Below are 15,198 nucleotides of genomic sequence, written 5' to 3'. Positions count from 1 at the left end.
TGCAAGGATCATGGCACAAAATGCTGCCAGAGGATTTCCTGGAATGCTTGGAAGCATCGATTGCATGCACTGGGCATGGAAGAACTGCCCGTTTGCTTGGCAAGGTATATACAAAGGGCGTCATGGATATTGCAGTGTGGTGCTTGAAGCTGTGGCAGATTATGACCTGTGGATTTGGCATTCTTTCTTTGGCATGGCGGGATCACACAATGACATCAACGTGTTGCAGCGGTCTCCGGTGTTCAGCAGACTAGTGGAAGGGCATGCTCCACCATGCAACTATGAGATCAATGGTCACCAATATACCAAAGGCTATTATCTAGCCGATGGTATATATCCAAAGTGGGCCACTTTTGTCAAAACAATCTCGGATCCATCTGGTCTGAAGAATTCCCACTTTGCTACACGACAGGAGGCTTGCAGGAAGGATGTCGAGCGGGCATTTGGTGTGCTTCAAGCACAATTTGCCATTGTCCGGTACCCTGCTCTAAGCTGGTCTCACGACCAAATGTGGGAGGTGATGCAGGCTTGTGTGATCATGCACAACATGATCATCGAGGATGACCGCAAGAATCATGCGAGGACACATGTTGGTCCCTATGAGTGTCAGGGCCTTCTCGCGGAGGTTGATCATGAGTTGCATGCAGATTTTGCTGATTTTCTCGCTATGAACGCAGAGATCCATGACAGCAATGTTCATGATCAACTTCAAGCTGATCTCGTTGAGCATTTGTGGAGGATCAAAGGAAATACTGTGGCACCTTGATGTAGCATCTAGCCCTATTTATTATATTTGTTTACTTGTTTTATTGTTTGTTGTAATTTAATTTGAAAACAATCCTCGCAAACATTTTTATTCATATGCTACATTTGATAAATGGTTATGTGTTAAAAAAATTATTTTAAATGTTTGGGGGCGGCGTTTGGGGGACGCGGCTGGGGAGCGACGTCCCCCAAACGCGGCACGAACAAAACACGTCCCCCAAACGCTAAATCCGGCGCGGTTTGGGGGACGGTTTGGGGGACACGACTGGAGATGCTCTTATGCTATTAACTCTCCACAAGCTGTTCGCGGAGAGGTTTCTTTTTGACAGAAAACAACCGCTTTATTGACAACTAACATCAATATAAAGAGTTTCTCGGATACATTTAGAATTAAAATCCTCACTGTACGTACGATATGATTTAGCTAACAAATACGCTGGTCCTTTAGGCCTTAGCACAGGACGATTTCTCGTATGTCTACTATACCTTAGCACACGACGACTTCTCGTATGTCTAGTATAACAAGTTTTGCATGACAAGTTTTGCCTAGCTCCGGTGATAGAGGGGCAAGGACGTCAGCGTACCTTCAGCTCGCGCCAGTGTGTTTGTAGTTATCGCTAGATGATCTAATGATCTATTTGTAATTTTTATTATTTTTGACCCTCTTTGTACTATTGTTGATGATTTTTAGTAGATCGGTGCAATATTGCAAGGAAAAGCAAAAAAGAAAACAAATGCGCTGCTTCATTCAAATGACGTTTCATGTGGACGAAAACGCATCGACTTGTTCTCGCCAGCAAGGATACCAAACCGTTGAGCGATCCACAGTGGAGGAGTTGAGCCGCTGAACCAAAGATAGTCAAGCTGAGGCGGAGATCACCCTCTCCCGAGCAAACGAGACCGCTCGATGTAGAGCAAATAACGATACGTACTAGTAGTTCATTTCATAAGATTAGTTGACAGGAAATGGGTGCATCCAGCACGTATCTGCCTCCGTTTACCCATCTGGAGGAACTTTGGCGTGCGCAAGCAGCCAAACGGAAACGGCACAAACGTGGATCTTGCGTGCATTGCCGGCCTACGACCAGATGCAGAGCGGAAGGGGTCGAGCCATTGATGCACGTAAACGAAGATCCTTTGCTGTAACTGGCTCGACCCTTTGCTAGTTACAGCAACTAGCCGGCATCGTGCTTTAACTTTGCCGGTCTTTAAAAGGAAGTGGACCTGTGGGTGGACCGTCCAGCAAGTTTGGCAGCAACTTCTCTGATGAACAAAAAAAGGCCAGCTCTGTTAGAATTTATTTGTTACAGTATTTTAGACATTCATATTCTTATCTATTACTTCCTCTGGTCATGATTAATCAATGCGATCCAAGCATATGCAAATACTACTCCCTCCGAACCACCCATGTCGATTAATTCCGTCCAGAGGGAGTACCTCTGAAACATAAGCCTTTTTTGGAAAAGTAAAAGTCTTACTATTTAGAACGGAGGTAGTATAAAACTGGTTGAACTTTAAAATCGCTGACTTTTGACTAAAGTTATATTTTTGTTCATATCTTTGTATATAAAACTGGTAAAACTAGTCAAGCTTGCGATGAGCAACTTAAAACCGGTCAAACTTGTCAAGCTTCCGGTGAGCAACCGGTGCGCTATACTTGTTGGACTAGTTAATGAATGGGCATGCATGGTGCTACACTTGTTGGACATGCATCATCGTAAACTTGTCGGAATAGCCAAATGAAGGACATGCATGTTATCTTCCAGCATAAAAAAACATGAAATTTTGGCAACTCTTAGTATGCAGTCCGAAATCAAATATCTAAGTACAGTGGAACTTGAGAGAAGTAGATACCTTGTCATTCCGACATGGAAGATTTCTTATTCCTGTAGACCTTGTTTACGTTGTAGGATTTGAAAACACAATAACTTTTTATATGGTCTAGTTTGCACACAATTCAAATCGACACTACAGACAGGTTCTACAAAAAAAATAAAAAAAATCCTGCAGTACAACCAAAGAACTTCTAATACAGTCTCACTTTTCAGTTTATGTAGGATTAAATGTAACATGATACCTCTATATTACATCTTCCTATTCCTTTGTTTTCAGAAGCCACGGAACCTTTTCATGTGCAAGTATTATTCATTCATGTGTCCCAGACGGGACTTTAATGGACCACCAGCTGCAGTATATATAGATCAGTATACATGCCCAAGTGACACTGCATGGTGCATACCGTGATATGACATCTGACGGCAGATAGGAGTGGAGCCACCGTTCTCCTAAACATCCTGGTATCACTTATTATTCTAGAAAACAACACTCAATCAGCATCTATTTACATAGCACCTACAAAGACTAGTACAACAATCTGCCGTGCATCATATAAGATTAATACATCACCAGGCTCCAAAACTGCCATCTTCGAGCACTATCACTTGCTAGTGCAAGGCAGATGGACGGCTGAGCTTTTTCATTGCCGGTGACCCTCTGGGAGTGCAACCACCCTGTAAAATGGAACAGCTCTCTCTGGTAGATTCCCGTCCTCTTCATCATCATCAAATAAGAGATGGTAACTGTCAAAATCAAGGTAGCGGTCACAACAACTGTTTTTTTAAATGTGAATGTTACTAATTTCATGTTAGTTGAAAGGTTTGATTGTAATCTTCTATGTGCGTATGTATGTTTCATCTTGCTTTTTTACCATGTTTGCTCAAAGTTATGTTCCATGTTTAGAGGAAGCAAACAAGAAAGTACTGCTGTATTTGTAAGTAAGAACTGTACATGCAAACGGCTACTGAAAATAGATGACGAAAAGTGGTTCACTACTGGAGACACACCAAAGTAAACTCTCATTACAAACTCATACTGATAACATCTCAAACTGATCCAAATTTCACCGAATGAGGACATACAATTTGCTAGTCCTACTGCATATTTTGAAGACGCTGCAGACAATATAGCACAAACATATTGGAGTGTGTCAATTTGACCCCTGGGCTCACTGGAGCCCTTTATTTTGAACATTTAAAAATACATTATAAAGTTTTAAAAAAAACTGAAAAAATATGTATATATAGGCAATGATGTACACTTTAAGTGTGCGAAGTCCCAATCCGTGATATGTTGTATTCTACTCTACACAAAAAAAAAAAAAAATCGATCTACGTGTGTGAACAGTGCACCTTCAAATCTTGTCAGATTTTGTCTTCTTTGTGTAGCCAATAATATAACTCATTTCATATTGAAATATTACACGCTTGAAGTATACATCATTACCTATATGTACATGTTTGTTTCAGAAATTTTTGAACTTCAAAATGCCATTTTGAATTTTTAAAACAAAGGGCTCCACTGAGCTTAGGCTCCAAATGCATTTTTCGGAACATATTGCCCATTTTTTTATTACAAGACATGTAATGTTTTCTAGAAAGCAAAAGACAAATAAGCCGAGATACATCCTATGAAATAAAAATGAAAGGAGATTGATGTCTCTATATTGCCTGCGAAACAACTATTTCTGAGTAGGCCAAGTTGTATACAACTTCTAAAATGTGCAACTACTCAATATCCATCGGATAAAGATTAACACTAAAGAAATGTAAGTCTACGTAGAAATAGACACTTCCAAAATGAAAATAATGTTGGTTGAACATATATGACCACATCATACAAGATTGTAAAAGGCATAGATTACGTACTCATCAGACTTCCTCTGCATTTATTTGCAGTGCAGTTTCACCACATGATAACAGAAAGAGAAGAGTATTAGTGGCTTAGCAAAAAAGGAAAGGTATAACAAAGTCATGTTTAGGCATGTAAACATATTAATTGAGTAACAATCATGTTTATGCCACCAGATTGTATAACCATACAACGCTGAAGCATGTATATGAACAGGGCACATAATATATAAGAAGATATAAGGCTTATACTATCTGAACAACAGTGTTCATATTAACTATACTGAACCAAGATAATGTCAGCTTGTCACAGGAACCTTATTGGGGTTATAACCATGGAATTCTGCCAAGTTCTTCAAATTTGTCAAATATGTTGGGAGTGGTCTACATGCTGTAATGTACATGATCAGTTAAATAAGCACTGAAATGGATTATGTGAGGGCTAATTATGTGTATAAATAACATACAGTACACTATACTGCCAAACTTCGCATATGCACCAATCGATGATTATTAGCAGTTCCAAGCTTTGGTGGAACATGATCCTAGTACAAGAAAATATTCCGATGTACTCATATTTCTCCCCAACTTCTAGCCTATAAACTTCAATTTTCCACCAGCATTGATGACTAAGTTAAAATGGCTTTAACAATCAAGGAGCACAATTGTTTCACACATTCTAAAGTTCTAAGTGTCGAAAATGCTCCATCCAATGGTACCATTGAAGTCATAACCTGATGAAACTGACCATATACTAGGGAATACATCCACACATGGATGTCAAACCTCGAGCGCGCAAAAGAAGAAGTCACAGTATTATGAAGAATTAATGATCTAAGGATTGATGTGCATGTTAAGATGTTACCTTACGATGAGAAGCTACAGTAGCTCTATATAATGCAGTTGTGCCAGGATAAACAGCTAAGACTTGCCGACCCTGTCCAAAATCCTGAGCACTAGAAGGATCTCCTTTCTTTGGAAACGGAATAATATATGACATAGGCAACTTGTACTTCCTGTACACATGGTTGTGGTGGAACAGCATCATTTTATGGGCAGCAAACGTTAAGGATAAGAAAATTAGCCCAGAGTGGGAATAACATTTAGCTGTGGTCCCACTGAAGTTCGTACACACCGAAACAACATCATTGCACAGAAACAGCACAATGTGACAACGGGTGTGAAATCAAGAAACTAAATGATCAAAAGGGCCTATAACAAATAAAGGGAAAGCAAATATGTGTATGCCGGGTGGGTGCTTGAGTAAATGTAACATTTTGGCATGATTATTTTGTCGATCCTCATGTCAAAACATAGTACAGGTACACATCTAAAAATCTAAGAATTTTTGAAGATGCACAAGTAGGTTAGGTAAACTCTAAGCTCAAGAAACCATCTACCATTGCATATACAAAATCCACATTCTACTAACAAGTAATTCAATAGAATTAAATAAGAATTTACGGAGGCGTATTATAGCAATTGGTATGTGACTACTGACTAGTCCGTTGCCACAAAATCCAAAGGATCTAGGTGTATCCATCTAAAAATAATTAATTCATCGTACTATTTGCAACTTCTTCAGAGGTAGCTCTGAAAACTGTCAAATACGCAAGCCAGCATCGCTGAATTCAAAGTCTCCTTAACTCCATCTTTTTTTTTTTGTTTTTATGTGTTTTGTCCACTTCCAAAGATGGTAAACCCCTTTTAGTTTTCTACAAACTAGTAGAAAAAATAATAACGGAAGAAAATTACATTGGAAAGAAAGCAACATTTTTGTGGCAAAAAAGAAAAAGCAACCACAGAACCTTTTTTTCACATAACCACACTAACTGGGTGTTTTGCAACTCTGATAACCAAATCTGGCAAAAGGGTGACACATCCCTGTTTGGGTGTTGTCTTGCCTAATATCCAAAAAGTTGTGGTTATGTGGAAAGGGATACGCAAATTGGGGTTTTGCATCAATACTGCCTCAAAAAGTTGGGTTCTGTTAAATATGTTCTCCTTTAGATGACAGAAAATAGAGAACAAATGGAAAAAAAAAAAGACCACCGTAAAAATAGTGCATGTGAAAGGAGCAGCGATAAACATTTGTATGCAACATCCACATCTGTGTGCAATAAAAATCAAAGTTTGATGGTTTTTGTAGATGCTTAGCAGCCAATGAGAAAGTATACAAGCTAGCAGAAAAAGGGCAATGCAGAAGCTAGCTATCCAGAACATGCGCCCTCAAAAATTGCAAAATAGAATGCCCAAAAATTAAGATATACTTCCGCTGTTCACTAATATAAGATGTTTTGGCAAGCTAATTTTAGCTTGCCAAAATGCCTTATAATAGTGAACGGAGGGAGTACATGTGTAGCTGACTACTTAAAAGGGCCAATGAGAAAGTATACAAGCTAACAGAAAAAGGGCAATGCAGCTATCCAGAACATGTGCCCTCAAAAATTGCAAAATAGAATGCCCAAAAATTAAGATATACTTCCTCTGTTCACTAATATAAGACATTTTGGCAAGCTAATTTAGCTTGCCAAAACGTCTTAAAATAGTGAACGGAGGGAGTACATGTGTAGCTGACTACTTAAAAGGGCCTAACATTTTTTGCTTAAGTCGCCTAGCATGTGGTGAAGAACAGCGCCGAAAACCATTACACCAAATAGATCTGGCTGGTACATCAAATATTAGTTTACAGATTAGCAGTGTTCCTGAGTTGAATGACACTGAACATTTCTAAATAGACCGAAAACAACTTTGTTCGCTCTTAGACTACAAGGAAACCACAAAGCAAGAACAGTTTGTAACTCAAACCTCTCGAACTTTTGGGCAGTGCTCTCTTCATCATCACCAGGTTCCTCATCAAGTACTTCAAATCTGTAAAGTCATTGAGAGTGAATGAGTGCTACTTCCCAGAATAGAAAAGACTGACCTGGTATACACCGTGTGGCAAATAATAACCGTGGTAATTCCAGTTGTACTTTGCAGAAATGATAACATATCAGATAAAATCAGAAGTTTCATATGTCAATACTCTAATATGGGAAACGATACATCTAAGTTCATTGCTTATTTGCTTTAACTGCAAATATGAACAGACAACTTTAGAATGACCACACACAAGCACACATATAGTGGCATAGGGTGATTACGGAGGATTTAAAAGCCATAAAAACATTAGAGACAAATCTCAACCAGAAATCGGCCAGCTACCACTAAATAGGACAATAAGATGTACTCTCTCCGTTCCAATGAATAATGCTTATAAGTTTAGTCAAAAGTCAACGTCTTCTAAATTTGACCAATATTAAGGATAAAAATATGAGCATTTACGATAACAAATCAATATCAATAGATCCACCATACAATATATTTTCATAGTATATTCATTTAGTATTGTAGATATTGATATTTTCTTTCATGTATTTGGTCAAACTTTGTAAGGTTTGACTTTTGACTATTTCCTTTCATGTATATGCAATATATTTATACACCTTATTCTGTGGAATGGAAGCAGTATATGCTTATGGAAAGAAATACATATATTTCTAGATCCATAAGTTTTGAAAGATCACTCAATAGATACAGCCTAGATGACAAATAGTCAAAACGATGCACCAAAGTTCAATACTTACACAGCAGTTGAGTTCCAAAGGTCGGATTCCACAACTGTTATCATGATATCATATATTGCGTTGAGTCAATATTTGTAGATTAAATTGACCGTACATATTTGTAGATTAAATTGATCCTTTATTTAGCTTACACAAAAGCAGATAACAACAATCTATTTCTTAGCTTGCACACAAGTAAATAGAAAAAATAATTTTCTTAGAATTTAATTAAAAAATCGATGGTTGAAATTTAGAACTTCTGCGCAAATATTTTCTTGTCCATAACCAATACATAGGCAGCATGGGCATAGTTGCTGAAACTGAACCAGTCACTGCCCTAGACAATGTCTCAGTCCACCGATCGACCAGCCTAACCGGCATTCACAGGTCAAAGCCACAGTTCAATAAAACATACAATCTCTGTTTGCAACTTGCCAGTCCCTCATTCCTGAGGTAAATTATACCCCTATTACTTTCCACTATATTACCTTGTTTTTATAGCTTGAGAGATCATTGGAGCATATGTTGGTCCAACTCTACACAAAACCTTACTTCATCAACATATGAGATTTGAAAATGTTTATTCTTTTTTGCTGCTTGAAAATATTAATTCTTTGCAAATGAGAAATAATACTAGAAGACATTTATGACAGATATAAAAATATTGTATTTGTAACTTCAGAAGCAATGAAAGCCACAGGGACTAAGGTCAGTGAAGGGGGGCAGTTCTTCAGAGCCCACAGGGAAAGGAGGGCAATGCACTAATACTTCAACACACACCCTCACGTGTGGCTCCCTCATAAACGTGGACCAATAGTGGTTTGCAATTTATTTTATTGATATTGCGCCAGCCGGGTCTTGAACTCAATACATCCTGTTTCTGATATCATGTAAGTTGGGGAATTCAGGCCACAATGGTGACCTTCCTGATACCTCATATATATAGCCAAAGATACAGGATATACAAGGAAAGAATCCCTACTAATCCTAGCCATAATGGCGTGATTACATCTATACAGCAGGCACTAATCATGGGGGGGGGATTATGATATGCGCAAACTGAATATGTTGGCATATGAAAGAATTATGCAAGACAAACGTAAGAACATTGTTTCTATAGAGTGAATCAATGTATTTTCGCATATCAGCTGTCAAAAAGTTGGCTGCACGTATACCTTGATGACATACAATTCAGAACGGGGTCATCACTAACATGCACATGCATGCACACACGAGGGGAGTACTAGCCCTATAGCTCACCTTGTAATCTTGATATCTAAAACCTTCAACCTTTTATTAACTCGTGTTTTGTCTTCTTCGGTATTCTAAGAACCCAAAGAGGTCCATGGCGCCAGGACTCCTCTTCAAGTAAAACCTAACTGCTAAGGCCTTTAGTGTAGCCGACGCCCAAAACATCAAAATTTGCCAAATCCTCAGCGATGCCCTGAAAATAGGCCTGACACCGTTCTCACAGTGTGTGTTCGCAGCCTAGAAAATAGCAGGACCCACACATGAATAAAGAACTCGACCAAGACAACATCCATCCCTTCCTTGGCATGATAATTTCTTGCCTTACAGACTTGCACCAGCATGAGCTGGCAATTAAAAATTATATTTTATTGCATGCATGAAGTGGGCATCGAAACAACTAGGTGCTCCGGTTCCCATAAAAAATAGGCCACCGGTATGGCAATCAATGGCACCAGTGCCAAATACCCCAAAAGTGATTCTGGCGCCGATATTGACACACATTGTGAAAGGCCTAAGACAGCTCACACAATTAATTACGTATTACCGAACACCCCCTCAATTCAAGAATAACTTAATTTCCTCTCTACCATACTATTATTACAAAAAATAACTTGCACAATACAAGGAAGGAAATAAAACCATTACTTACTCTTTTGTTTCCTTATCGAAATGTAGGACCTTCACCACAAACCACTCATCTTTCTCATCATCCGATTTTACCCTAGCTGCAACCTGAAACGATAGAGCACAAATGGCAGAATCAACTTATGACACAAATGTGTACAAAACTTGTGGATGCACATATGGGCAGAACAAAATCATAGGTTCTAGAGAGTATCTGTGATTAAATAGTTCATATAGATGCGTCAGCTCAACGATTTGGTTTCTGAAAGATGTGATAATACCAATACATACAAAATTTGCCTTCAACCTTCTTATGGGAGTACATCTTCTAACTAATTTCATTCAATACTTCCAGTTTTTAATTTGTAAAAATCAACCTGCTATATGAAAGTGTATGTATAAGTATGTGCTGGACCAATGTTAAATTAAACAACTTCGCTATTGCGACTCAACAATTTCATAATTTACAACTTAAACGTAGCGACAACAAGAGGGAAACAGTGGTGCTATGTTTGATAATTTTATGTTCTTTTGTAAGCATGCTAATGGAACTTTGATTCACCAGATCATGAAGTCATGGGCGCTTAGTAATGCATGTATATTCTTTGAGTTAATACTATATAACCTGCAAGTTTGTCTTATATGTCTATCTGGCGGTCTATAATTGTAACAGTGATGGTTACATCTATAGAAAACTGAGAAAAAGGGCCATTTTCTAGAAGACTAGAATTATATGTAACAGTTTCTGTTTCTTTGTATCAGAACTATTATGCCCACATACAACAAACAAGAAAAGAAAACACAAAGGCACCTCTGTTGAACTATCAAGATTTACTAAGTTGGTTCGAACATATTAAATGTAAAAGTATGTGGTAATCTGATTGTTGATTTTATACTTATCATTCCAAACTCCAAAAACATAAGAAGTGCTCGATTTTCATGAGGGGAAACGGGGCAGTTATGAGTTCCAAATTTATATTAGGAGAAAAAAATAGAAGATCAGTAACTTTAAATGAGAAGACACAGCTGTGTGTGAGCAGATTAGTAGAATAGATGGATCTCCCATTTTCAGGCAATGACGAACCGCATATAAATATAAACCATCCTAATAACTAAATAAATCAACCGTGAATATTAAAATACGCACGAGTTATGTGAAAGATTGTAAGAATAAATCCAAATTTAAACACCAGATTGTCATACTTGGCATTTCGGATGTTTAACGGAGCACTGCTGCAAAATTGGCACCATCAACAAGTGCAAACAACCCTACAAAACTATCTCAGAGTACAGGAAGTTTCCTATCCTCTCTTACATGGAAGAAGTTTTGCCATCGAGGTTGCATGTACCCCCAAGTACATGCAATACAAAGACTAAAAGATATTTCTAAATTCAGCTGGAATTGAAACCTGCTCTCCTTTCAGGTTTGCAGCTTGGTCAAGTTGACTCCTCATAGATGCAGAGGAAAATCGTGGTGTATCTGTATCAGACTTCATCCTCTTCTTTTTCTGTTCGCCAACTTCTGCGATGTAGAAAACATCTTAGTATGGTGTACTTCACACTTAAAAACTCTGAACTTGTGAAATCTAAATCTCTAATGCTTACCTATCTTTTTTCTTGGTGCAGCTGAAACTCCAGATTGCAACACTCCATCTAACAGTCCAACCAAAGCATTCGAAGTACTGCAGAACAAAGGATTATAGATTAATTGATCACTGTTGAATGATGCAGTCTTCAAACAAAAAGGTATACACGCAGAGAAGAGCGGACATGGAAATGTGGAGAAAATAATGATCCAACTTGTGACCCATGTCCACCCACCCCCATCCCTGCTCCTAGCTATGTTAACAGACCTTGCCACCGCAAAGGCAGATGTTCTGCTCATGGACATCATCAGATCCAAGCAAACTAGTCATTGATTGCACTGGAAAAATTAGGCCTTCCTAACGATGACGATCCAGAGAAAGACATGGACACACCTCCATCCACCCCATCCCTGCTCTAGTCTCCAGTATGTTAACCGTGTTGCCACGAGTAATTTGACGCAGCAGCGCTCACTCATCCGAGTCTTTTTTAAGCACATGTGTCATGCCGCCGCTGCCATGCCTCCTCTCATTCTCACATTTCCCCAGGTGGAGAGTTCAAAGGGAACAGCCTGTCCCATTGACATTGCCAGTGCCCACCTCTGGTCCCAAAACCATGGTTCCACTCCCAAATCAGGAGCAGAGACGCACTACACCCACGCTGAGGGTTGGGCCGATTCATCTCCGATTAGGTGCAAAATTGGTTGATCCAGGTTGACATTGGGCGGAGAGGACAGAACACAAAGGAGCTTGTGTGACTGAGATGCGAGGAGGATATAGCGGAGAAAGAGGAGGAAGACGAGTGGAGGAGAAGAAGCTCGGTGAGGAAACCTGATATGAAAACCCACTCAAAGAGCTGAATTCAGAAGTACTCAGATAATTATTCTGAAATTTCAATCTGAAAGGTAAAAATTTGAATTTAATAAAACTCTATGCTGGTCCAGGTAGGCTCAGCTGCTAGTAATATAATTCTGTTCTGAACTACAAGTAGGATGATTTTAAATCAAAATGCCTCAAGATTGAGCAAAGATTTATATATTCTGTCTCAGCTTGGTATCCACCCTATTCAGAATAGAGGGATAACTTATGCTGTGTCTGAGACTCCATAGATGTTACACAATACAAAATCCGCATACCTACCGCCTCAAGTTAGGAAGTACTTCAACAGATAATCTAGTAGTACAGTCATCCAGACTAAGCCACAAGAAACAGACTTCCCCGAAGTTCAAACTAAAAAACAAAGTTTGGTGAGAGGGGCAGCATGAACCAATTGAAAGTCAAGAAATGGTAGCATTTCAACAATTTATTTGTGGCACCTTAGTCAAGCATGCAGATTGACAGCTAAATGTGTTTTTTTTTCTGTAGGAAGAAAATAACTGACTCCCTAGAATATTTAAATGTTACCTGGCTTCACTCTCAGCGAGTTCTTTTGCTTGTACATATAAAAGACGAAGCTTAGCCACAATGGCATCAACTGATTTATCCACCATCTCTGGAGCTAGAAAACAAAGTGAACGAATGTAAGGATTTCAATACTCACAGCAGCTTCAATAGAAAAAAAAATGATTATCAGAATGTCATAACTGACAGTACACAATAGTGGCCATTTAACCAGATGACTCTTTTGTTCCAAGTTTTACACACAACTGTGTGTGCAGGACAGCCTGAGATGTGGAAAAGATCCAGCCTTTAGCAGATGCCATCATTTCATCAGCAATCACTTGTTTCGTTACAGATTTGAGTATCTTAGAAAATGCCAACATAGGATTACTAACTATACTAGTGTGGTAAATAGCACGCCTTTAGCTGAATAACTTAAATATTTCGCATCTGGATTAGTGATCCACCAAGAAGCAGGCCGAGCTCCGAATACCGGGGCATAGCATAACAATGAAAAGGAGAAGGTATCTGAATATCTGATATGACGATCCAAACAAAAAAAAAAGCAGGCAGGCAGGCAGGCAGGCTAAAAGCATGTCACCATGAATGATTCCTAACGGAAGTAATAATTACTGTATGTACTAGAAAGCAGCTAAATGGACGTATTTAATCGGCCTAACATAACAGGAGAAAAAAAATGATACTAGGACGGAGACGGGAGGTAACGGGCGGCTTACAGGAGATGATCTTCTTGTGGATCTTGTTGATCTCCATGGCCACTTCGTCCTGGTCCTTGCGCAGCTGGTCCAGCTCCTTGGCCTTGTCGAGAAGGCCAGCGACGTCCGCTCCGGCGGAGGCCACGCCGCCGCCTCCGAGCAACGACGACATCTCCCGGCGCTCGGGTTGGATCGGATGGGAGGAGAGCGCAGTGTATTTTGGATTTTCCGGAGGTGTGTTACGCGTGGAGCTACGGCAGGAGAGGAGAGGAGAGGAGAGGAGAATTGTTGGGAACCAAGGAAAGGGGGCAGAGAGAGCGTTTGAGGTCCAGCGAGCCCTAGTTAATGCGGTCGCCACCCAATTAATTGATGCCTGCCACTGCCAGCGCCAGGTTTGGTACCGCTGGGCTTTGTCCTCACTTCCACTGCCTTGCTTACCTATTCCTGCTTCGCCACATCCCCAACCCAATCCAGAGCTTCTCCAGCCCACCTGTTCGGCTGAGCGGCGTGCGCGGCGGACGCCGACACAGATCGTTTTTGTTCGCGCATTTCGTTTGCGTCTGGGATGACTACAGCGGTCCGACGTATTTTCACGTTTGCATCAATTATGAAGTTTCCAAACAACAAAATAAAGAATTCAACGAAGTCATAGTTATTACATTCAAATTTTGAAAAGTCTACATGAAAATAAGATAGTATTCCTCTGGACATGATCTTCATGACCAGTCAATGTCCACTGATGCTCAATCAGATCCGTTTGCAGCTGTTTGTAGACGTTCTCGTTAGTGACTTCTACATTCATATGTAGATAGTCCTGCCGAGATGAAGCTCCAGGAAGTGGCGCAACCAGCTCACCTTGGAATTCCCAGTGGTTCTCATTGCGGCCATGAGGACGCTCGTTCTCAACGATCATGTTGTGCATGATCACGCAACATGTCATCACCTCATGCATGGTCTTTCAGCGACCATATTCTTGTCGGGTGACGGACAATTGCCCACCGAGCTTGGAGCACACCAAATCCGCGCGCCACATCTTTCCTGCAAGCCTCTTGCATCTTGGCAAACCTCCTAGTCTTCTCGGAGTTTGGATTACGGATAGTCTTCACCAGTGTGGCCCAGTCAGGGTAGATGTCATCAGCAAGATAATATGGCTTGTCGTATTCATTTCCATTGATCTCGTAGGTCACCCGGGGAGCTTTGCCTTGCATGAGCCTATTGAAAACTAGGGATCGGTGCAACACATTGATGTCATTGTTGGAATCGGCCATACCAAAGAATGAATGTCAAATCCATAAATCTTGAGATATGACAGCTTCAAGAATGACAGTCTGTCCCTCCTCATGCCCGTTGTACGCACCCTGCCATCCAAATGCACAGTTTTTCCACTCCCAGTGCATGCAATCTATGTTGCCAATCATTTCTGGGAACCATCTAGACTCGTTGATAGATAGGAGCCGCCTTGTATCCTCAATAGTTGGCTCCCTACAGTAATACGGGCCGAACACGGCAATCACGGCTCGGCAAAACCTGTACATGGCCTCAAGGCGTGCTCTCACCCATTCGAAGATACTCATCGAATATATCC

The 15,198-nt window shown here is 40.0% G+C and overlaps 1 protein-coding gene across 1 annotated transcript; it reads right to left on the bottom strand.

Moving 5' to 3' along the window:
- Positions 1-2,890: 2,890 nt before the first annotated feature.
- On the bottom strand, positions 2,891-13,963 carry LOC127300849 (SAGA-associated factor 29 homolog A). The gene is made up of 9 exons (XM_051331040.2): positions 13,635-13,963; positions 12,922-13,015; positions 11,540-11,616; positions 11,344-11,456; positions 9,960-10,042; positions 7,260-7,322; positions 5,317-5,467; positions 4,470-4,483; positions 2,891-3,344 (listed from the first exon to the last, which is right to left on the bottom strand). The coding sequence occupies exons 1-9, from the start codon at positions 13,783-13,785 to the stop codon at positions 3,242-3,244; spliced, it is 849 nt and encodes a 282-aa protein (XP_051187000.1). The 5' UTR covers positions 13,786-13,963; the 3' UTR covers positions 2,891-3,241.
- Between the last annotated feature and the right edge of the window lie 1,235 nt (positions 13,964-15,198).

Source organism: Lolium perenne, chromosome 7 (assembly GCF_019359855.2).
Source record: "Lolium perenne isolate Kyuss_39 chromosome 7, Kyuss_2.0, whole genome shotgun sequence".
In the NCBI taxonomy this organism is placed as follows: domain Eukaryota; kingdom Viridiplantae; phylum Streptophyta; class Magnoliopsida; order Poales; family Poaceae; genus Lolium; species Lolium perenne.
The sequence above is the reverse complement of the archived record's forward strand: the minus strand, read 5'-3'. Positions and strand labels throughout refer to the sequence as shown.

Coding starts and splice junctions, on each gene's coding strand:
- LOC127300849 (XM_051331040.2), bottom strand. CDS start 13,785: ATGTCGTCGTTGCTCGGAGGCGGCGGCGTGGCCTCCGCCGGAGCGGAC. Junction 13,016..13,634: donor CCACAAGAAGATCATCTCCT/GTAAGCCGCCCG, acceptor TTTGTTTTCTAG/CTCCAGAGATGGTGGATAAA. Junction 11,617..12,921: donor CTCGCTGAGAGTGAAGCCAG/GTAACATTTAAA, acceptor TTTGTTCTGCAG/TACTTCGAATGCTTTGGTTG.